The sequence below is a fragment of the Camelus ferus genome, chromosome 12, assembly GCF_009834535.1.
Source record: "Camelus ferus isolate YT-003-E chromosome 12, BCGSAC_Cfer_1.0, whole genome shotgun sequence".
Lineage (NCBI taxonomy): Eukaryota > Metazoa > Chordata > Mammalia > Artiodactyla > Camelidae > Camelus > Camelus ferus.
In genome coordinates, this window is record NC_045707.1 from 45,599,770 (window position 1) to 45,625,205 (window position 25,436).

Here is a 25,436-nt window from a genome sequence, read left to right on the forward strand (position 1 = left end):
CAAACACTGAAGCCCCCTTCCCAGGGCCAGATGGCTACGACAGGTGCGAAGGCCACCTGAGTAGGAGCTTCTACTGTCCACGCAGAGGCACCAGCCGCTCTAGGAGACGCCATCCTTGGACGCTGAGTCGGAGCCCGGCCGCGGGTTTCCCCCTCAGTCTCGTCACCACAAGTCCCCAGTAGCCGTGCAGAGCGGTGCCGCCCCCTCCCGGCACCCTGAAGGCGGGGGGCGGGGTCTGCCGCAGCGTCATTGCTGACGTAGCGGCCCCACCGGGCCGCCGCCGCTGCCGCCGCCGAACCGGGGGACTGGGGTGAGGGGGACTGTGGGGGCTCCGGAGACGAGCGCTAAGATGGCCGCTCTGACTTGGGCGGGTGAGTGTGTGTGAGGGGTGCGCGCGGCTGTGGCGGTTGACGGAGCGAGGCTCCCTGTGGGAGCGGAGGTCCGACGGGAGCCCCCGGGGCCGGGAGGCACCTGGCAGGGTTTTCCCGCCGCGCAGGGCGCAGGGGGTCCTGAGGGAAGAAGAGGGGTCTGCGGACGGACTAAGGGGAGCGAGCTGACGGGCGCGTGGAGGAGGAGGTGGCAGCGGCGGCGGGTCCGGCGAATTTAGAATTAGCGCCTCTGGAAAGTTACGGTGGGTCGAGCGATGCACTGGCCGGCGTCCTGGGGGCGGGCCACCTCTTGAGTGCCTGGAGATGCTGCGAGGAGCTGCGTCCCCTGTGGCCAGGGGCACCGCGTAGTCGCCCAGTGATGGGCTGGTGGGGAAGGAGTTGGGAGGAGAAGGGGCGAAATTGAGGAATTTGAGGGGATGCAGAGGGGCTTAGTGCCCTAACCCGCGTTCCGGAGCGTGGAGATGTAATTGCGAATCTGATCGCGTATCTGGTGCGGGCTAGGGCGCTCTGCGGCTGGCACTGTTGTAAAACCGCATCCTACCCCCAGCTCTGACTGCGGCCAAGTGATGCTGAAAGCGCCGCTGGGATGCTTAGGAAGGGCGGTTCTAGTTCTCCGTTTAGAAGGAATGTCTTGCCTTCCCTTCATCGATCGGGTCCCAGCACTGCCAGCACCTGCTGCCACTTAGAGACACTTGGGGTTTTTGAATACCAGCTTCCTAAAACATTCCCGCTGGCCTTCGGAGAAGGAATGCTAATAGGCTAAACTTATTTGTGGGGCGTAAGAAGCGTGTCAGCATAGGGAGAAAAAAATGACTGCTCAAGGTTAAGAGATAGTAAAACTGGCCCTCCCCACATCCCCACCGGCAATAAAAAAGAAAGTGAAACTTGGTAATTGTTTCAACTTCAAGTTTGAGCCGTTGTAAATTCTACAGGTAACTGGATAATTTCTTGCAGTTTTAATTTTGGAAGTAAAAAAAGCAGCTTAGCAAATCTTGAGAGCTGCTTTATCCTCAAGCCCCCACCCCCCACTCCCCATTTTTAAGCCTTAATTGTCATATTTTGCAGGTAATGGGGTTGTGAAATTAGCATGGAAATAAGACTTTCAGGCCCTGCACTTGAATTCCTTATTATCTGTTAAGTAGATGCTTGTGGGGTAAAAGTAGGAAGGTGGTAACTTTGAGCCTGGAATTCAGTTTTGAGTTGTCTTTAAAACCAGCATTTGGTGTAAACAAGGAAAAAGAATTGGCTGTTCACTGTGGTCAAATTCGGAACGCCAAACATTAGTTAAGCACATGTTTATAGAATATTTCATAATTACAGTGAGATTCAGTTGTCTTGAAAGAAATGAAAACTTTGTATATATTGGAACCCTTATCTTTTTATCCTTAATTTAGCATCTCAGGCCTTTTGAAAGAGAATTAAAACATTTTGGTTCATTTAGCCTCTCCCCCACACTGCAGTTTCTCTAGCTTTTTGTGTACTAGCCATTAATTTTGCAATGGATAGCAGATTTTTCAATCCAGTATTTATCATTGTTGACTATATTGAAATTTAGAGACATTCTGATAATGAACAAATAGTTCAAGGTATACATTGTAGAAAGTTGAAATGTCCTGGCTCTTTTGATTGTACATCAGTCTTATCTGTCTTCTAAAATATTAATTGTCCCAGATTTTTTTCAGCTTAAAAAATTTAAGTGACCGGTGAATCTGCATTTAATATAATATAAAATGGTATACTTCTTTTGAATATTTAAAATGGAAGATTTGGGTTAAATGTTTGAAGTATATTAATTATACTCAACTGTCTTTACCCCCTCCCTTTTTTCTCACATTTATTTTTTTCACTACAAAAAGAAAGGAATAAGGTACCGTATATACTCTCTACCATGTTTTTCCTCTACACACTTGAATCTTATTGAGTATTATAGCATTGGTGGTACATGAGAGGATGTTCTGTCTTTTGGATTGAAGGCAGATTGTATTGTTTGAGGGCAGACTGTATTTTATTTGTATCTTTAGCACCTGACTTACTGCTTAACATGGAGGAAAAAACTCCTGTAAATGTTTGTTGAATTGTGTTTTGAATGGTAGAGAAGTATGGAGAAAGACAACATATTGGCTTCTTAGTAGCAGAAAAAAAGTGTGTTTTGAAGTTTTTCTCCTTCCTGCAATGTTAGTCAGAATGTTAGTCATATTGCCAGATTCTAATGGAGTTGTCTGGTTGAGGGAGGTTAGAGACAGGCTGGAGTACAGGTTTAGGAGTCTAATCAAGATAGGAAATGTATGCTCATTCATTTTCTGGATTCAATAATGGTGACAAGTTTTGGCATTAAACCCAACCCAAATAGGTGACAGGCAAGTAAAATATAGAAGGATTCTATAAAGACTGGCTTTCTGGCAAAGATTATTATAAGAGTACAACTAGTTTTTCACAGGACTTTGAGACATCATAAAAACTTTATTATAAAGAATTCATTTTTAATGGAGTTTTACATGCAATAGAAAAAAAGCTAATTTATTTATAGTCCAAGAATGTACTCGTTAGGCCAAGTCATAGATGTATTAGAATGATAGTCTAGGCATTTTACACAAAGTATTTGACCTCAATTTACTAGACCCATAGTGGAATGCTCAATATTTTTGTGAATGTTTCCCCCATTTTATGAAGTTAGCTGTAGTAGATTGGTGTAATGGTAAATATTTTGGAACAAAACTGCCTATGAGTGAAATTGTAAGTTGTGATGGGTGAGGAAATCAAATAAGCTGGCAGCAGAACTTGCTTTTCAGGAGGTTTTTGTTAGAACATCATCAACTAGATTCAGTGTCTGTGCTTCAGGAGAGGCATGCTGGAGACTTGAAGGCCCAGGGAAAAAGAGTATCCTTTATTGTTTAATGAGGAGTTTCAAGCGAAATCAGGGTAATTATAGATTCTAGATCCTTAGAGGAAGAAAGAATAACCAGAGCCTTTCTAAGGATAAAGGAAAAGAACCACATCATGATTGACAAGGAGAGGTGCCAAAGCACATAATAGGCATAATAGCATACCTAAGAGGGAGCAGGGAGAGTTTGAGAGCCCATTGTGTTTATTCGTTCAATAATTTGTTCATTCAAAAATATTGAACCCCTTTCTATGTACCAGGCACATGCTTGACCCTTGGCATATTACAAACATCTCTTAAGAGGACAGGGTACTGTGGTGGTTCTATGAAATAAATGGAAAATTGAAAACTGCTTTTAAGGAGTGGGTAGAGTTTGCCCTAATTACGCGAATAAAGTTATTTTCATTCTTATCCAAATGCTTGTAAAGATTGTGGTGGTTAGTAATTCCTAAGGCCTACTTCCTATTGAAATTGCCATTTCCTCCTATCTTTTATTATGGAAAATAACAAATATTCCTACTTTTAATAGCTTTTAGAGGATCTGTTTAGGTTATTTGGTACTGTTAAAAGAAAAATAAGTTTTATTACAAAGATAACCTTTGTTAAAAAATATTAAAGATTCAGCAAATGCCTACTCTTTAATATCCAGCCCTTTGGGAAGTCTCAGGAGAATTTTCTTTAATGAGATAAAGATGCTTAGTGTGACAGTTGTATATAAATTTTATTCTACTTTATGTCCAGTGGTATGTATGGTTTTTTTCCTTCAATACGAGTAGAATGTATATAAGTATTTATATAAAATGTGCACACCCATTTCCTATGAAGCAAAAGTTTATATCCCAGTTATGAAAAGCTTAACAAATTGAACTTATTCACAATGTAGTCATTTGTATATAAAAACATTGTAACAAAAAATGTGTGGGAAAAGACTCATCACAGATGAGAGTAGAAAAGTACATATTGTTCACAATTTCAAAGCTCTTATATGCCATGTTAAGGAGTTTAGATTTATCTTGTGGTCTTTCAAGACTTTTAGACAAATTATTTAATAGTTGTAAAACTGTGCCATAAGACACTGGGAATTATATAAAATGTAAATGTTATATGATTATTTGACTAAGTTTGAGCTATGAAAGGGGATTTTCTTAATAGAACACGATGTTGTTGTTTCAGTGATTATTCACATTTTAAAATACTCTTTCTAGAAATGTATATTAACCATTTCCCACACTCTGTGTCACTTTTTAAAATAGTAATTTAGTTTGGCTGTTTGTGTGTGTGTTACTTTTCATGGTAACTTCCTGACTTTCATAAAAACATTTTTAAAGTGAAAAATCTGAAAATTGTGCTACTAATTGCACTGATTAGAAAATCTAGATTACTTTCATATAACTAATCTTTGGTATCTAACCTCTTGTAGGAACTTTCAAAGCTTCTAAGTATATTGTACCTCTCCATGCTTTCTTTCTAAGTGTCTTCTAAAGAAACTGAAGTGGAAAGTGAGTGGTCAGCTAAAAAAGATCATGTTAAAGATAACTAAAATTTACAGTGGAATATTAATTTTTGAGGTAAAAAATTAGCTACTCTTCTAATTTTTCAGTGATTCTTGTAGCTGTTAGTAATACTTATATTTGGAGCACAAATATTTATTTAAACGGTCACTACTTGTCATATCAAAATTTAAAATAATTATGGCTGGGCAAGGATGTTTCAGTTTGCTTTTGTATCAGATCTGTTTTGGGTATCTGAAAGCATGTAGCATGGAATAAGACAGATGGTAGGCTTTTGGTTAAGGATAGGGAAGGTAGGGTAATTACAGTATCACAAAATAACAGGAAACTGCCTTAGCTGGGCAAAGATGGGCACATGATTAAGAGGAGAAGGCAGTTTTGGTTACTAGTGATCAAGGACTTTATATTTTTAACCACTGATGTAAATGTCATAAAGAAAACTGAAGTAAGACTTGCAATTAATACTAGTTGATTGATTGTGCCAAGAATTTGTTAGCCTGAAACAATATGGCTATTAAACCTATAGGATCTTCATAAAATCCTTACTTTTTTTATATTAAGAAGATAAAAAGATGCAAGAGAGTCCTTCCTTTACCATAGGGAACCTACCCAGCAGATAAGAGTGGCAGAGTAAGGATGTGTATACAAATAAACACAAAGATTTACATTTGGCATAATCCAAGCCTTTTAGGAAGTTAGAGAAGAACATTTTCTTAAACTAGAAATACTTTAGGAGTTGGGCCTTGAAGGATGGATAAATTTTTAAAAGATGGAGGTGAGGGAATGATGAAGATGAGTTCAGAAAATTAGCTGGAGTGGATTCTTTTTGTCTGGAGTACACATGGCAAAGGAGTAATAAGATAAATCAAAGAAGATAGGTTGGAATCTGGAGAATTTTGAAAGCAAGAGTCGCAAATTATAATATGTTTTATTGTTGCATTTGAAAAATTGCCATTTAGTGAGTTATGACCACCATTTTTTTAAAAAATGAAGTAGAATAGGAAATATCAGAACACATTATTTTTATAAGGATTCTTTGTGAAGCTGTTGTTCCAGGTACATGTGTTACATACATACATACATTTACTGGAACCCAATGTAAAGTTTCTGAGTCTTAGTCAAAGTTAGAAATCCACTGCTTTATTTGACTATGAGGAACAGAGGATTTTGAGTTAAAAGCTCAAAGCAAACTTGAAGATTAATTTGGCAGGATAGTACTGTGAAGGAGAGCGAGAGTCTGGATGATGGGAGACCAGTTTGGAGTCTACTGCTGTGCTTCAAGAATGATTTGTTGGGGGGAGGGTATATAGCTCAGTGGCAGAGTGCATGCAGGAGGTCCTGGGTTCAATCCCCAGTACCTTCATTAAAAGATAAGTAAATAAATAACCCTAACTACCGCCCCGCCCCCCCCCGCCAGAAAAACCCCAAAACAATATAAGGAGAATACTAGTTTGGAAATGGGAAGGAAAAAGACTTGTGGAATGATAACCCTATATATGTGACAAATTGAATGTTGGCATGGAAAAATTGGGAGGGAGATGTCAAAAAAAGAAAAAAACAACTTAAGATTTCTAGCCTGGGTACTTGAATGATAATACAGTATCTTTAATAAGAGAATATTGGAAAAGCTAGTTCTCTGAAGGCAAGACTTATATGTAAGCTGAGTTTTTAGTGTGCCTGAGACTGGTTCAAAAAGGCTGAGACCAAAAGATAGTCTTGGTAGACAGCTATCTAGATCTGATCAGTGAATCTCTGCTAGTAGGTTGAGTTCATTACAAGAAGTTTGAAGAGCTGTTAAAATAGATCAGAGAGGTATTGCTATATGCTTAAAGCCTGGTTGTATGTTATAAAGGGCTATAATTTGAGTAAATGAAAATTAATTTCAGAAAGTCCTCACTATACTTCAGAAAGTGTAAGCAATTTTATGCTGTTGAACTGTAACAAGTTAAATATTTACTTATAATCTTACTTGATGTTTGTGTGTGACATAAACCTTGGACTAAAAATACCACATCTAATAAGATCTTATGTTTTATTTCTCTTCTAGTCATTTTAGCTTTCTATTTTATAATTGCTTTAATGATACAATCTGTGTAAAATAATTAGCTTTCAGTAATTCAAATACAATTTTTTTTAAACTTTAGAGATTTGCTGAAGGGAATTTTAAAAATGAAAATGCTTGCTCAGTTATATGGCATTAAAAGTTTGAATAGCTTGAATGATTTTCTTTGAACAAATTAAAATTTTTATTGTCTTTAAGCAGTGAAAAGAAGCTTTCATAATATTTATAAATCCATCTGTCTTTAAAATAAATAAAGCATACTTGGTTTTAAAAAAGTAATTTCATAGCTGTTAGTTGGAATTTCAAGTGTGAAACTTTTTAAAATGAATACAGATAATTTTAATCTTTATATATAGATTTCATTCAAAACATCTTGACTATTTATATGTTGCTTTTATGTATAGGTACAGGTAATATTTTATCAGAATCTACATGGAATATGCAAAAATGTTTTGTTAACTCCCTACAAAATGAATATACTGCCAAAAATCACTTACCCTACTGCTGAAGCCAGAGTTAACACTTAGCTTCTCAGCAGTGGATTAGCAAATGAAAAGAAGTGCTCTGAACCCAGTAGAGGAAAATAGGAAGTGTCAGGAAAATACTCCCATCCCCCTTTCTTCCCTCCGAGCTTTTAGATCTTTGTGTGGTGAGGCCCCTTTGGGAATACCCTAGTAACTGTCTCTGAGCTGTGGCTTCAGGCAGCGGAGCAAACTGGAGATCTCTGGTGGCAGCAGCCTGGCTCTCTCTAACTCCTGCTTTTTTCCCTGCCCTTTCCTTGGTCATCCACCCCCTACTGCTTTCTTTCATAAATACACTGGGTAAGTGGGCCCCCTACTCTAAAATATTTATCTCATGATCTGTCATTCCACCATTCTGGTTTCACTTCTTTGGATTTTTAAGACGATTTTATCTGAAAGATCCCTTTTTAAAATGCAAATACCCCTGGGAGAGGTCAGACCTTAGTCCTCTGCTAACATCTTAATTATCAGTTAGCATCTAAGTTCATCTTAGTACACATCTGGCTGAGAAGAACCCCTAGCTAAAAGTGATAAAAACTAGAGGAAAACTAGTATTTTTAAGAGGAGGAGCAGTAGTAAGTAGTAGTAATATTGTTGTTATTATTGGCAGCTAAGATGTACTGAGGGCTGTATTATTAAGAAACAGGAATTGTAAATGCTTTACAAATATAAATTTCCCTAATTCCCTCATCAACCCTACTGATGTTGTTACTGCTGTTATTTTACAGATAAACTGAGGTATGTGGGACATAATTATCTCGGTCACATAGTAAACATAGCTGAGTGTTAGACCCAGGCATCTGGATCCCAGAAGGCTCTCTGTTTTGCTGTGATACCTCTTCCCTGCTTTATTGCCTCTCAGAGAGTTGGCATCTGATCAACATTTCACACTTCACAATTTCGCATCAAATGGAATCATGGTGTTAGATTACAGGGCACTTCCTGTTGAAAGTCAGGGACCTTGCCATCATCTAAATAGATTTTTTTAGAAACAACTGTAATAAAATAGGCAAACTCCTTATAACTAAGGGAATGCATTTACAGGATATAGAGGAGGAGGAAGTAAAGAGACTACTGTATAATGTATCAAATACATAGTATTTTCTTTCCTACTTAAAACTTATGTAAGTAACACATTCATTATTTTTGGAAATTTTAAAATATGGATTAATAAAATAATTTGCAGTCCCTGCTACCCAGTGATAACTTGAAAATGAATGGATGAATATACATATGTGTGTGTGTATTCTTTCTAGGTTTTTTTTTCCTTTGGGGCATTATTTTTTGAATGTTCTGCAAGGTGTCAACTCATACCACTTCTTTAATATTTTAGAGTGCAATAATTTTCCTTACATGTAAATAGCATTTCCCACTTCATCTCTACCAGAAGTTGAACTGGTAATTATTGTCTATGACTTGCCAGAAACAAAGGTTTAACTAAATTATCTGTGTTCTTCATATGATCCTTCTTAAATAAAAGTAGATAGAAGAGAGCCCTAGATTCTTAATCTCTGTATTGAATCTGTTCTTTCATCCAATGTTTGGTCAGCACTAATCTACCTCTGCTGCCATCTTTGCTTCAGCACTGCTACAGCTTTAATTACCTTATAATATATGGAGCAGTAGAGTCTCCTTTAATCACTCATCCCTCCTCTAGATCTGCCATGCAGATCCCTCTGTAATCTACATAACTGATTGTGTCATTCTCCTTTATAGAATTCTTCAGTGGCTTTTTATTGTCCATAGATCCTGGAAGCAGACTTTGGGGATGATTGGGGCAGGGAATTCTTTAGGTTCCAGGTACCAGTGAATGGTTTTAAAAGGGGAGTTGGGGATGTTTGCTGGTTCCAGGGGCCACATCCCTTGACTCTGCTGACTCCATATAATGAGATAGGGCCATGCAGGGGCCCCTAAATTGTCAGGTCTGGACCCTCATTGTCTGGGTCTAAAAGCAGAGTGTGCTGCTGCTGCATGGAGAGTAAACTTTTGGTGGCAGCAAGGATCCAAGCTGGGGGACCATTTAGGAGCCTAACTGCAGTAATCCAGGTAAGACTTGATTGTGGCTTGGTTCAGGGTGGTAGCAGTAGAGATAAGTAGTCAAATTCTAAATATATTTTGCAGGTAGAGCCAACCATTGGTGTAGGGAGTAAAAAGGAGAGGGGTCCAAGATGACTGCCTGCAAGATTATTAACCTCAGTACCTGGGAGGATTTAGGATAATGGAGCATATTAATCACTGATACCTAACTTTTGCCATTAGCAGCTATTGTTGAAAGTTAGTTCTTATAAAATACTGTATTTGATGGGATTTTGAACTTCAGGAAATTTTGAGGGAAAAGAAATGAAATCTGTACAGATGTGGATGTGAGAGCTGGAACTGGTGTCTATATTCAGCATACCTTGTACTGAAATTTAAGAAATTGGTGGGGTAAGGAGATGTCACTGATTTCTAGTAGATTTTACCAAAAAAGAGGTGAGAAGGAACCTAAAACCAACTTGCCCTTTGCAGATTTCTCAGGGGCCTGGAGGTGGCACCTGCAAGTACCATTGAAATTCATACTGTGTTGCTGTCCTAAAAAATGTAAAGCTTTGATCATGCTACATACAATGTTCTGAGTGTTCTGTAATTAGATCCCCACCTGCCACCTACAATTTGTATTCAATTTATGTTAAGTCAATGGAAAAAATATTTTATGATTCACTACTTTTTGACTAGATTTCAGTTGACTGGTTTTAGGAACATGTACCAGATGTGTTCCTTTAACTGATAAAGGAACAAGCTTCTGGGTGAAAAATCACATTTGTTTTTATTATATTGGGTTTTTTTTTTGTTTTTTTTTTTTGTTTTTTTTTTTGGTGTGCAGGTTTGTTTTTTAGAATAATCTTCCAATTTCAGATAATGCTTAAGCCTGCCAGAATGTAAAAGTTCATTATATTGCCACCACCTACTTTATATTTTTCCTCTTTTCTCTTTATTTGCTTATACATCTTTGCACATTCCTGAGAGTCTATTCAAACACAAAAGCATTATCTCCTTCTGTCTCTCTCCTTAAGGCAAATTGTCAATCAAATCAGAGTATGCTACAGAGCCATTATTAAAGGTCATTATTGATTTACTAATGGAAAGCCAAATTTCAAGTCATAATTAATTAGAATATTTAATATTATTTATTTAAATAGAATATAGTATTGATTTATTCACTATAGCTATGTGTTAGATAAATACTGTTTACTGAGTGTTTACTATATACCAGACAAATATTTTGTTACCTCAGTTCTTCAGCAGTTCAGTGAAGGTGGTATGATTTTCATGGTTTTACAAAGGAAGTTTAGAGAAGTTAAAATATTTGCTCAAATCAGACATATAACAGTATGTGGAGAGGTAGCATTCAAACCTAAGTTTTCTACTTCACAACCCATGCTGTTAACTACAGTTATGCTTTAGTAAAAACTCCACATAAGGCTCTCAGAATGTAGACATTAATGAGATATATTTGGGTCTTGCCAGTCCCAATTTTTAAGAAAAGGAATATAGTTTTCTAAACTGCCCTCAGACTGTTGGGTAAAAGGAATATAAAAAGTGGTCAGTACCCATTCTTCACCAGATGGTGGCATAAAACTAAAAACAAAGTTTTTAAACGGAACCATCAGAAAAAGTAAAGTGCATGTTCTTTCAGAGGAAGGTGGATGAGAGATTAGTGAAGTCAACAGTAAATGGAAAGTGAGAGCTGCCTATGTATTATGACAGGCAGCCCAGATATTGGGAGCAGAGGGAACAAACTTATAAAATTATTCCTGAAAAAATACCTTAAAAGAAAAATATTGGCTTCTTGTTTTTCTTTTATTAAAAATTGACATTGTTCTGCTCAGTTTTCAGATGCTTCAAGTGCTGTGAACAGAGACTTGTTTGGATTATGTGTTTCTCAGCTAGACTAAATAAATGCTAACAATGGATAAATGCAAACACATTGGGCAGTTGAGGCTTGCTCAAGACCATTCCATCCTCAACCCTCAGAAATGGCATTGTGTGGACTGTAATACAAGTGAATCAATTTGGGCTTGCCTTAGCTGTTCCCATGTTGCCTGTGGAAGATATATTGAAGAACATGCACTCAGGCACTTTCAAGAAAGCAGTCATCCTGTTGCATTGGAGGTGAATGAGATGTATGTTTTTTGTTATCTTTGTGATGATTATGTTCTTAATGATAATGCAACTGGAGACCTGAAATTACTACGAAGTACATTAAGTGCAATCAAAAGTCAAAATTATCACTGCACCACTCGTAGTGGAAGGATTTTACAGTCTATGGGTACAAGTGATGATTCTTATTTCTTACATGATGGTGCCCAATCTCTGCTTCAAAATGAAGATCAAATGTATACTGCTCTTTGGCACAGGAGAAGGATACTAATGGGTAAAATCTTTCGAATTTGGTTTGAACAGTCACCCATTGGAAGAAAAAGGCATGAAGAACAGTTTCAGGAAAAAATAGCAAAAAGAGAAGTGAAGAAAAGACGGCAAGAATTAGAGCAACAAGTTAAAGCAGAATTGGAAAGTATGCCTCCGAGAAAGAGTTTACGTTTGCAAGGTCTAGCTCAGTCCACCACAATAGAAATAGTTCCTGTTCACATACCATTACAAACCTCAGAATCACCAGCAAAAGATACAGTATCTACCTCAGAAGATGTAAGATTAAAAAAAGCCAGTGACTCCTCTGTTAAAAGAAGGCCAATAGTAACTCCTGGTGTAACAGGATTGAGAAATTTGGGAAATACTTGCTATATGAATTCTGTTCTTCAAGTATTGAGTCATTTACTTATTTTTCGACAGTGTTTTTTAAAACTTGATCTGAACCGATGGCTGGCTGTGACAGCTAGTGATAAAACAAGATCATCTTACAAGCATCCTCCAGTCACAGATACAGTATATCAAATGAATGAATACCAAGAAAAAGAAACAGGCTCTGTTCGCTCCAGACATCCAAGTTTATCATCAGGACTAAGTGGTGGGGCATCAAAGAGTAGAAAGATGGAACTTATTCAGCCTAGGGAGCCAAGTTCACAATACATTTCTCTTTGTCATGAACTGCATACTTTGTTTCAAGTCATGTGGTCTGGAAAGTGGGCCTTGGTCTCACCATTTGCGATGCTACATTCAGTATGGAGACTAATTCCTGCTTTTCGTGGTTATGCCCAACAAGATGCTCAGGAATTTCTTTGTGAACTTCTGGATAAAATACAACATGAACTAGAGACAACTGGTACCAGGTTACTGGCTCTTATCCCCACTTCTCAAAGGAAACTTATCAAACAGGTTCTGAACGTTGTGAATAATATTTTTCATGGACAGCTTCTTAGTCAGGTATGGAGTTTTTCAATCTTATTTTCATCTTGGCGAATTCATAAAGTGAAGCCTAAAAATGTGATTTCATCTAGAATGATCCTGAGTGGTTTCCCTTTAATTAGAGCTGTAAAGTTTTCCTCGTGAAAATCACAAAATGAATGAATCTCTAGAATGAGTGGACTTGTTGGTGGACTGTTATTAGACACGGGCGCTCTATTTTTCCAGAGCATAGAGCTTTAAAAAAAATTTTTTTAACTGAGATAATTGGGCTATACTTCCTCCTGTCCACTTGCCTCTGTTCCTCAGTTCAACTTTCATGGTAGTAATAGTACCTTTTGTTTTTATAGTTTATTTTTCTGGAATTTAGTTTAAATATTTCAAATGTGTTTCTTAGGGAATATCTATGAAGTTTATTTCACTTGCTATTTCAGAAATATATAGATACTACATTGTGTCAGTTAGCAAATAAGAGTTGTGCTTGTGTTGAATGCAGTTTTATTTTCTACCATCTTTGTCATTTCTGAGTTTTTATGCAAAAGTTTAAAATACATGTTTATAAATAAAAGTAATATATATTCATGGAAAACCTATATGATATAGTAAATCTATGCAGAAGAAAAGAAAAATCATGTCTTAATCCCATAACTCCACACAACCCACACATTAGACTAGTAATATTTTGGTGTATTTCCACCTAGTTTTTTTTCCTCTTCGAAATATTTATACATATTTTTCTCCTAACTGTGTGATCATGTTTAATTCAGCTGCTTTTTTCATTTTTTTCATTTAATAATGTAGAGATTGTTCATAGTCATTAAAATATTTGATCATTCTTTTCACAACATTTCAATCTCCATCATATGTATATACCATAATTTATTTAACCATTCCCCTATTATTTTTACATTATTATAATGTCACAATCAATTAATATATTTTTCCTAATGATTTCCTTAAGATGGAGTCCTAGAAGTAGAATTACTTTGTCAAAGGGTTGGACTTTTGATACTTAGTTACAAAATTCTTTCCAGAACATTACTATTTTATATTTTGAATAGTGTGAGAGTGGCTAAGTGCTTTTTTTTTCCTTTATGGATGAATTTTGAAATTAATAAAAATTATTAGGCAAGCTTTTTGCTCTCTTCTCTTCAAATGTGTAATAAACTCTGAGGAAACTGGTCATCTCAGAAGATTCAGAGATTGGTTTGCTGAAATGGCTTTTTTTTTTCCCCTAATTCAAGGAACTGTTCTCAAAAGGTCAAACCATGGCCTACTGAGTCCCCAAACAAAACACTAGGGATATTCCCCTTTTCTTTCTGTCAGTTTCTTAAATCTAAAACCTGTATCAGAGAAGATAGTTTTATTTTGTTGTCAGTTCCAGGAATATAGTTTATATGAAAGAGTTTAGTAATATTTCATATCATGTGTAGATTATTTGATCTGTAGAGTTTGTCTTCAAGTATGAGCAGTGTTTGTTGGCATTAAATCCTGCCAAATGCTTCACTGAAGGTATTATTGTTTCCCTTTCTAGTTACTATATTCCCTATATAAGTTATTAGAAATGCCCCATATTCTTTGTGGTTCCTGAATTTTGATAAGGGTATTAATGTAGTGATGTTTGCTTTAAGCAGGAGCATTTTTGTTATATGTTATTTATGTTATATGTACTGTCTTTTTACATTTTCAGTTGGTAGGGCTTCAAAATCTGTATATACTAATATACTGTATATAAAAAGATACTGTATTTTAATATCTATATATAAAAAAGACTAATAATACTTTACTTGTGTCATGGTTAAGAGGTTGTAAGGATTAGGGGAGAGGAAATCTGAAAGATGAGGAAGGAAAAAGGGCAAAGAAACTTAAGTCTAATAATCTAAACACATTAAATTAAATGCACATAAATATATCACATATATCATATATGTGTATACACACATATATATACACACATAATGTATATCTAATTAAATGAATCCAGTTTGGGGTTTTTTTTGTTGTTTTTTTTTTTTTTACAAAATTCAGGCTTGACTAATGCCCTTGGAGCTTTTCAAATGTCAAGTAGTTAAAGCCCATCAATGCGTAACGAGCTTATGGAAGGAAAAATTATAATAATTTTTTAAATTCCTTGAAAATAATATAAAGCAGATCGTCCAGAATTCTGATGATGCATTTCCAGAAGAAAAGCTTATTTACTGGCACTTACTTCTAGAAAGGGGTAAATGTTTTGACAGAGGACTATAATCTAAGAAACTAATATTTTTATTTGCAGGTTACATGTCTTGCATGTGACAACAAATCAAATACCATAGAACCTTTCTGGGACTTGTCACTGGAATTTCCAGAAAGATACCAATGCAGTGGAAAAGATACTGCTTCCCAGCCATGTCTGGTTACTGAAATGTTGGCCAAATTCACAGAAACCGAAGCTTTAGAAGGAAGAATCTACATATGTGACCAGTGTAATTGTAAGTAGAGACTGTATATTCTCTTTGCTTTTCTAAGATTAGCAAAGAGAAACACAAAAGAGAGGAAGCTGGAAGAAATTCCTTAAGTAGCAGTTAGAGAAATAAACTTTGTTAGTTTATCAAAAGAAACTTGGCTAGGTATTTCTACTTTTTATTGGCAATTGTGAACTACATGGTTGTTTTGCCTTATGATGACATTAAACAAATTCTGATCCTATAGTCACTTGTGGAGAGAAAGGATTCATAAAGTAAGAAGTTTAAATTTAATACATGAGGGCAGGATAAAATAGCAAAGGGGAATAGTAAAAGAAAACCATGGTATTTAGTACCAAACGAAATTTTGCTTTGAGTCTTTTTGCTACATACCAAAACATTGATTTATGGATAATACATGTATATATGTATATACATACCTGTATAATAGGAAATAATATATATATAGCTGGACTGCTGCTATGGATATTGGCTTCACAAAAACAAAGATTTATTCAAAAACCATCTACTGATTATCTCTTCTGTATTAGTCATTGTTCTAGTTGCTGTGGGCAGAAGTAAGACACTTTCAAGATGCCCACATATACCTAATGGAGGAAACAGACAATTAAGATCTGCTATAATAAGCTTTCTAATAGAGGTGAGCACAGGAACCCAACACTGGGGGATAAAATGGCCATTTCAGTTACAGAGAAATGGCGTATAAAACCACATCAGATCTGCTGTGTCTTTATCTGATTTCTTTATCTCTGTCAATGTGTACATGGCATTTTAGTGTTTATACTATATGTTTGCAGGTATTCTCCTTAATTTCTATGTCTGAAAAAAATGATTCTAGAAGTACATCAATTCATCATTCTAGAACAACTTATACTAACATTGTTTTCTGAGTGCTATCTAATGTGAACTGTTATAAAGAACCTAAGATTTATAAGGTTAGAAAAAAATAAACCTTTATTAAATTTGTATGGTGAAGTTTTTTTTTCATGGACATAAATGTAACTGGTCTGAAATGCTTTCATCACCAAATCTGGGAATAGAAAGATACTATGAATAAATGCAGAATATGGTTTTAGAACACGTTTGGATGTGTCTCCTGGGTCCACCAAGTAAAGGCAGAAAAGAGCTGCTTTAATTTAATACATAAAGATAAATGTTTGGCATTTACCATTGAGGATCGTTTGTGAACACCAAGTACTCTTTGGGCCAGGGTGCAGTTTGGGTCAGTTGGCTCTGACTTGCATCTATCTTTAAGAGTCCTTTGTTTAAAATAAAGTCTGGTGGGGAGGGTATGGTAGAGGGGAGCTGTGGTGGAGTGCCTGTTTAGCATACATGAAGTCCTGAGTTCAATCCCCAGTACCTCCATTAAAAATAAATAAGTAAATAAACCTCATTGCCTCCCTCCTCTCTCCCAAAAAAACAATAAAATAAAAAGTCTAAGACGCCGAAAAAAAATGTTCAAAATTATAGTCCAAGGAGTTGACATCCTTTGTCTAGCTTCACTTGGACCATATATTCTGGGAGACAATCCAAAGGTAGGTCCCAAATGTTCAGCAGCAGCTGGATGTGTAGATTTCAGGGGCACAGACCTGGAGGAAAGGATTCTGGTGGTAAATGGAAATGGGTTAGAGGACAGCCTCATGGTGGTGATTATCCTTCCTACATGAGAAGCAGCTGCTGCTATGTCTGGAGTCGCAGTGGATGTACAAGTTGAAGGACAGCTCCTGGACATCAAAAGCAAACTTTGGTAGCCGACTGCTCAGCCAGAAGGTGCAAGACAAGGTCCAAAGGTGGACCTCTAAAGGAGTAGAGGGTAAACAAAAAGAATCTTAAGTTCCATTTGTTTAAGATCTGGCAAGACACTGAGGGAGGCCTCAGATGCAGAGCTAGTAAAGGCTTGCTTTTTCAGGTGGTAGCCAGTCCTAGGGTGGATCCCCAGAAAACGTGGAGTGGTGTTCTGCACAGTAAGGACCCATGCCCCTGGGATCCTGATTAGCCTCAATAAATGAACTGACCATGAAACTTTTAAAAATAACAGCATATTAAAGTATGTTTAGGGAGAGTGTAACTTTTCCTGTTAGTTGGCATAGCCAAATCCATTTTAAAATATTAAGGCAACAGAATGTTATAGTGCTATATTTGCAGGATTATATTAAGTCATGTACAGTATACTGGAGGGATTGGTTCCAGGAGCCCCTGCTTATACCAAAATCTGCTGATGCTCAATCCCCTAGTAGGCCCTCCATACCTGTAGGTTTCACATCTGTGGATTCAGCCAATTGCAGATAAATTTGGATCTGCAATTGGTTGAATCTGTGCAGGCAAAGCCTGTGGAAGGCCAACTGTATATTTATTGAAAAAAATCCACATGTAAGTGGACCCATGTAGTTTAAACCTGTGTTCAAGGGTCACCTGTGCTGTGTGTTTATATAATTAGAAGTGTCTTGAGGGCAAGGCCATCTTTGTCTCTAGCACAGTACAATGCCTGTAACACAGTAGATGTTTAATATATAATACATGTCTGAATTACTTTTAAGAGTTTACTGAGCTTTTCATTAAATTTGATTCTCATTCTGTCTTTGATACCACAGCAAAGCGTAGAAGGTTTTCCTCAAAACCAGTTGTACTCACAGAAGCTCAAAAACAGCTTATGATTTGCCACCTACCTCAGGTTCTCAGACTACATCTCAAACGATTCAGGTTAGTAGTAGTATAAACAACTGCCTACCACTATGCACTTCTAACTTGACATTCCTTGTGCTTGTACTTCAGAACTTAACACACGTGATGAATTAAATTTTAATACTTGGCTAGTAGATGATTTGTCTACTTTTTTTTTTTAAGGAAAAATTCTGTCATTGTCTCTAGCCTTGATCAGTAGACACCATGTTCAGTAACTTTCTGATTAGCTTCCCTTGTAGAATGCATTGCTGATTAGCAGACTCCTCATATTTTGTCTACTAGGTAATACTATTCTCCTTGTAAGTTTCTGTGAATAATATTCAATATTCAGCATGTTTTAGGTATAAAATTTTTTAATTTAAATCTTTATAGAGTATTTGGCCTAATTGCTTCATCCTTGGAAAATGTTTGAACAATGGTACAGCAGTTCAATCAAAGCAGTTAAAAAACAAAAACAAAATAGTTTCCAGAGATATATTTAGGTAAATTAGTTGGCAAATCTGTTGGTTAATCAAAAGCATATGGTTTCATACTTTGTAATAACCATGTTAACCCGAGAATTTGCTCTTTTAAGGAATGAGAAGTTACTTTATATGCTATGATTTGGAAACTACTGAGACCATGTTTCTTATACACAGGAGGTGTTTCTGGTTTCTTTCCCTTTTTTTTTTTTTAACTAAAAGAATACATGTTTTAAAAAAAAAATTCAAATATTACAGAAGGTAAAGTAAAAGCCCCCAAAAAGCACCTCTTTCCAGTCCCACTTCCCAGAGATAATCACTGTTAATGGAAATAACTAAAGTTAGTTATTTAAGCTGTTACACAGTCAGCAAATATGGTGGTTTTTTTTTTTTATGTGAGTGCTTTTTAATACAAGATGTTGTTCCATATTCTTTGTGGAATATAAAGTAGGATCCTTTTCTCAAGAAGACTACAGTAAGGCATGCACAGAAATAATGGTGAAGTAGAAATACTAAGTATCACAAACTATACAAATTGATTTATCAGAGCCTTGGCAGAGGGAGTTAGTTGATGTCTAAACATTCTGAAAGCCTCTCTAATAGCATAGGGGATTTTATATAATTCAGGTCACCTCTTGAGAGGGGACTTACCTGACCATCCTATTTAAAAATAGCACCACTCAACTCTCAGTGTCACATTACCTACCCTGTTTTTGCTTCATGGCAAAAACCACTATCTGCAATAAGTAGTTTATTTCTCTGCCCCTGCCAGTGAAACAAAAGCTCAGGAAAGACAGGGATCTTGTCTTTTTCACTCCTACATTCCAAAGCCCAGGATGAGCTCTATACATAGTTGATGCCCCATAATATTATTTAAGTGACTGAGGTGTATATAGGAGGAGCACTTTAGCCTAAGAGAGCTACATAAACGAAGGAACAGGGAAGGGCATATAACAAAAGGTTTAGTGAAAAATCAGGTGACACCTGTCATGGTGTTTTGATTTTTCAAGTGGAATGGAAACAGGAAGTTAGGAGGCTAATATTGTCCAGGGGCAGGGAACATGGAAAGGTGAGAATATGTATAAGATTCCATAAAGTTATCATAGAAAGGACTTAAATTTTTATTACTTAAATTGGTATTTAATTTACTATAAACTACTGAAAAATCTATTCATAATTGCTGCTTTAATCTGCTATTTGAAGCTCTAATTCAAATTTACTTGGCTCCCCTTCTGTCCAAAACATTTTTGGTGCTTCATGCCGTATTTCTGATTCAGAGACCATGTTTATGCTGCCTTTATCACATTTATCTTTCTCCTTTCTCTTTATGTCTTCAAAAAGTACTATTGCATTTGTCAGTGCATAAAATATATAGGGTATATAAAAGATAAAAGGGAGAGTGTGATGGGGGAGGGGCACACAGGAGCTTTGCAGCAGCATAAGAAAAAGGGAACATTTCTAATACCTTAAGAAGTTTCCCATGTATGCCTCCCAGTCTTACTCCTTCCCCCTCTCCTCAGAAGTAAACCATTATGAATTTTGGATATAGTGTTATCTTGTTCTTTATCATTTTACTGTATTTCTGTCAGCAGAAAAAAATGGGTATTCAGTTAATCAACAGGAATATTTTCTAATTAGATAACTTACAAGTATTTATTTAGCATAGTTAAATAATTTAAGAGTTAAATTTTATGGTACAATAAAAGGGAGATAAAGTGAGAATGGTGAAACTTGTATCAAGCAAGTCCCATTATTTTACATCCTTGGTCTTCCATCTTTAAGATAAAGGTACACAGGATGCAGGATTTTTTTTATACATTTAATAGGGAAAGACTGGGATATGACTTCTAATCAAGCAGATAACATAGTTTGCAAGTCTTATCTTTAGTTCGATACCATCTTATATTGTGCTAACAAGCAGTTTCACATTTTTTCGTTCTAAAAACTGTCTGCATGCTTTTCTCCCTTCTCTACCTGCTATTGTCTTTTAATCTCATGTTTTAATACTTAAACACTACCATATTTTCATGTGTCTATCTTTTGTCTCTGCACTACACCACCCCAAATTGGACTATAATCTCTTGAAAGAACTACCATATATTACATTATTTTTGCTCCATAGCACCAACTCCTGCTATGTGTATGATAAAACCATTGCTTGCCATGCTTGGATCCAGTACTGGGAAGCATGACCAACAGATTGAGAGACAGTACAGGAGCATTATTTGAGGTCTGCCACTAATGGGTGTTATGCTGACTTACACACAGGGAAGGGTCAGTTTTTATTTTTAGTATGAAGAACTCTGAAATGTTCTGAGGAATTAGAGGTGCCTTGCTTTTTACTGCTTTTTCTCCACATCTGGCCAAGAAAGTCCAGACTATGTCTTCCAAGAATAAATTTTAGCTTCTGGGATAATCTCCTCAAGGTATTGACAAGACAGTAAAGAATTTAAAATCCATTTGGTGCCTTGAATTTATCTGTTTGAAGGGGGAATATGCCATAGGGCCATACTTTTCTGAAAGTTAATTTCCCCCCCTGTATTATCATCTAACTACAGAAGCCAAATATTTATTTTAAAATCTGACTGTACCTGTTTGGTAAATAAACCTAAATTTCTCTATTTATAGCAAACTCCAGCATTGAAAGGATTTTCTATTTACATTATTTATTATATATATACGTATGATTATATTCTATGCAATCTGAGGCCTTCTATTATTATGACTGTTTGGACGTAGTACATGGTTATCTCCCCTGGATTTTTGTTGATAATTTTACTGTGGTTTGTTCATAGGTGGTCAGGACGTAATAATCGAGAGAAGATTGGTGTTCACGTTGGCTTTGAAGAGATCTTAAACATGGAGCCCTATTGCTGCAGGGAGTACCTGAAATCCCTCAGACCAGAATGTTTTATCTATGACTTATCTGCTGTAGTAATGCACCATGGGAAAGGATTTGGCGCAGGACACTACACTGCCTACTGTTATAATTCTGAAGGAGGTATAGATGAGAGAAAGTATTTTACCTTGGGTTAGACTTGAAAGCCAGAGTTCACGATTTAGCAGTTTATAAATTGGCCACTAAATCATCTTAAGCAAAGCCACTTGACCTCGTTTTCTTTCTAGAAGAATGCTTCTGCAGTAGTATTCGTTAAAAACTAGGAGTTTTGTGCAGAAAATGAGATATTATGTTTTCTGCAGGATTGTAGTAGTTTTGATTTTTAAGGGTTGTAAGGATAGGACAATAAGGATGGTCTCATTAACTAAAAGAAAATGCCAAAGGCACATTTCCAAGAATAGGTCCTCTGTTTACTGGTTTAATTCAGTTAATTTCGTTAAAGAACAGAGCATCAATGAATTGGGGGATCACAGATATTTGGAACAAACTTTGAGTTCAAGTTTTTACATAGAACATTTTCACTTACTGCCTCATGGACCCTAGAAAAAAAGAGAGATGGACAAAAAGTCCAAATAACCCATGAAGGCAATTAATTTAACACTAAACTATTATGAGTTTGTTGTACACTATTCACATTATAGAATGATTTAGCAGCAAAAGCATTAATTGGTAAGATTTTACCAGGAATTAAAGATAGTGTCAAGTGAATTTATCAGATTCTATAACTTCGAATTACTTCTAGGATAAAGGTAGATAATTCCAGAGTAACATACTGCCCAAGCTACATTTTACATTAAAAGAAGTAAATTAGCTAGACAGTTACTCCCACCTTCAAAAAAAAAAACTTAGCTCTCACTGAAACTAATGTCTTTAAATCCATGTTTTAATTTACACTGGAAATTTCTTAAGTTCTTTTGTAAACATTAAGGTCTGTTTCTGTGCTTTACTCTAGGGTTCTGGGTACACTGCAATGATTCCAAGCTAAGCATGTGCACTATGGATGAAGTATGCAAGGCCCAAGCTTATATCTTGTTTTATACCCAGCGAGTTACTGAGAATGGACATTCTAAACTCTTGCCTCCAGAACTCCTGTCTGGTAGTCAATATCCCAATGAAGAAGCTGATACCTCTTCTAATGAAATCCTTAGCTGATCCAAAGACAGTGGGGCTTTCTTTTTGTGATTTGTATATATACTTTTTAAAAGGGCTGAGTTAACAATTTTGAGCTTCATTGTTTTTATTTTTTACTTATTAATCAGTGAACACATGTTTACACATTTTGTATCTAACTACAACAAATCTTTTATAGAGACAGTGTTAGCATAAGTATATGTATATCAGTGACAGCAGGTAAAGTTTTTCCACTTATGTGGCAGTTTTAAACTTTTAGTGTTTACCTCAAACTGGTGTTACCTCTTATATTTTAATGTCTCAATTGGCTCAGATCATGAAGTTGTGCAATCTTCTACTGAAGAAGTTCAGGTGGCATTATTTTATACATTTCTTTTTTGGTAGCTATTTTCTGTACAAATTCTTATTAGATATGAAATTAGACTTTCTTCACCAATAGTCTTACCAAAAAAATAAAAATAAAAAATAAAAACGTTTCTTTCGGGAAATTTATATGAAGTCACCTTTGCCCCTTGAAGGGAGTTAAACTACTACAAAGTGAAATATCAAGGTATCACCTAAATACTCACCAGTGACATTAATATTCCTGAGGCTTTGTGTGTCTTAACACAGACATTACTTTGGTTAATGGAACTTCCTTTTTTCAAAAATGTATTAAGTTTTAGTAATTGTTCTTTATTTGGCATAGTCAAACTGTATACAATGAAAATGACAGCTTTATAAACAGCATGTTTAAATTTAAACTTCAGTACTGTGGACATGAAAGCAATGATGGCTAAGACTTGTGATTTGTCTGGCAGCAAACAGGTTTGTCCAGATTCTAATAAAGCAGTCATATAAAAATTTGAATTTAGCAAACAGTATATTATGATGTAATACAAATACAGTTCAACTTGGATATGAGTTCATTTTATGTATTTAATATTAGATCTCCTAAAGCTTTGTACCATATCTTGAGATTTGTAGTTTAAAAGGATAAAAATAAGTCTAAAAGAGAAAAAAAATGCATAGGACAGAGAAGGTAATTGTTCAAAATTGGCAACTGGGCAAAATGTTCAGCATCTCATTTTTCTAAGTAACTAAAGCCTGGATTACTTAACTGTTCTAGGATTATTTGAATACTAAGAGCCTCTCAGACATTCAAACAGTGGGCCCTGACTTTTTAAAATTAAAAATTAAACTTGAATTTTATTAAAAATAGTTTGAAATACTCTTTGCTCTTCCCCACTAATCTTATTAGATCTCTTTAAAGTCCTACTGCTGCTAACTTTATTCAGGAAGAGGAGAATCCACTAACCTCTACAGATGAAAGATCTTAGCTCAGTGGTAACCACTAGATCACATCTTTTTTCTCAAGGGGGTTTGCTTGCAGGTTGAAATCTTCATGAAAGAAACATCCTGTAGAACGCTGTCCTCCGCTAGTGATCACTTCTTAAGTATAAGCTTGAAAAGGAACTCTGTTAGGAAATTTTCCTTAAATTTTAGAGAACAAGTCATCTGGGAGAGCTGATGATGAAGCGCAAGTGAGAATTTATCACTGAGCAGACAAATCATTCATGCCAAAAGTACACTTAAGTATTAAACAGCTAAAGTTTAAAATCATCCATTTATTAAATACCTATGCAAGTTGTTACCTCAACTGTTAACATAATTATACCTCATTAAAGATTTATGTGGTCAAGATACCTGAGTCTAGCCTTTTTTAATTTCAAGGATTACTTTATATTTAGCGTCTACAACTTTTAGTACCTAATTTAGTGGGATAGTTTAAAAACACTGGAAGCTATGTTCATAATGGTACAGTTGCTTGTTTCAGTACTTATTACAATATATATATGAGAAAGAAATAGTGATTTTTTACTTTATTTTTAATCTCTTAAAACTAAAACCTACAGGGAAAGCTGTGTGTTGCACAAGGAGGGGTATATGAAACTCTACTCTATGCTCAGTTTTGCTAAAAATCTGAAACTGATCTAAAAAAGTTAAGTCTATTGAAATAAAACTAAAAAAACTAAAACCTAGCCAATGGACAGAAACATAGGCTTCTTATAGTTCACCTCAGTGTGGACTTGTACATTCTGCTAAGATGATCTAACAAAAAACAACGTGTTTTGATTGTAAAATAATTTACTAAAGGCACTATTGTTAAACATCAAACTATGTTACCAATAAGGTACATCATTGTAAACATAACAAACTGATTTCAAGAGATACATGGCTAGTAGGTAATACAATTTTTTTCTTAAGTAACAGCTTTCCTACTTAGAAGAATATCCCTTCCAGAGGCATGCAGTGATGCCATTGTTCGCAACAGTTACTTGGGAAGCGAGCTTGGAGCTCATACTTGGTCTGAGATCACTATTGCTAAAAATGTCTTAAAAGCTCCAAAATTCTTGCCTCATGGTCAATTCTAAAATTCTTGGGTTTAGAAATCAATACACTTTACACGTCCCACCAAAGCACACCAGAAAGGTATGGACTCAAAACCCAAAAAGAGCTAGCTGGAGGGTCCAAGCCCTGTAATGTGTCCAGGCATGAATTGGTGGGCTTTGCCACTAGCACATCATCACAGGAAATGGAGAAATTATTCAAAGGTAGCTACTGACCATTAGCACCATAATAAACATGGCTCATGTAGCTAAAAACTAGTTTAACCCTACAAAATAACATTCATTTATAGCTCTAATCTGAAAGAGCAGCTTTTTAATGTATAATAAATGATTTAGTACTTAAGTCAGGTTTCTCTTCCTATGAGAGAAATGTTAAACAGACAAACTAAACAGCATCCCAAAGGCAATCTTATTGTGCTAAAGCATATACAAATTAAGGCTTTACCCTGATACATAACAATTTTGAAACTACGTGGGAACATTCCCATAAAACATTTACACAAAATTCAAGCAATCTGTTCAAGAATTGGTTGTGGGGCTCAGTTCAAAGTATTATGCATCTTACATTCAACTTAAGCACTTAGCTGCTGTAAAAAGCATCACTGTAACCTCAGGTCCTGAAAACATCATCAATGTTATGAATCCAAGTTAGTCCAGGGGCAGGGTGTTAGAGAATGTGATTCAGTAATGGAAAAGCCTATAAT

General features: G+C 36.0%; 1 protein-coding gene across 4 annotated transcripts; it reads left to right on the plus strand.

Annotated features, from left to right (window-relative positions):
- The first annotated feature begins 270 nt into the window (after positions 1–270).
- USP44 (ubiquitin specific peptidase 44) lies at positions 271–23,815 on the plus strand. 4 transcript variants are annotated; one of them, XM_032493598.1, is made up of 6 exons: positions 271–371; positions 11,234–12,725; positions 14,980–15,175; positions 17,761–17,869; positions 21,108–21,313; positions 22,164–23,815. In XM_032493598.1, the coding sequence occupies exons 2-6, from the start codon at positions 11,304–11,306 to the stop codon at positions 22,361–22,363; spliced, it is 2,133 nt and encodes a 710-aa protein (XP_032349489.1). In that variant the 5' UTR covers positions 271–371; positions 11,234–11,303; the 3' UTR covers positions 22,364–23,815. The 4 variants fall into 4 exon arrangements, with proteins under 4 accessions (XP_032349489.1, XP_032349490.1, XP_032349491.1 ...); XM_032493599.1 differs by lacking the exon at positions 271–371 and adding an exon at positions 396–631; XM_032493600.1 differs by lacking the exon at positions 271–371 and adding an exon at positions 641–1,321.
- Positions 23,816–25,436: the final 1,621 nt, after the last annotated feature.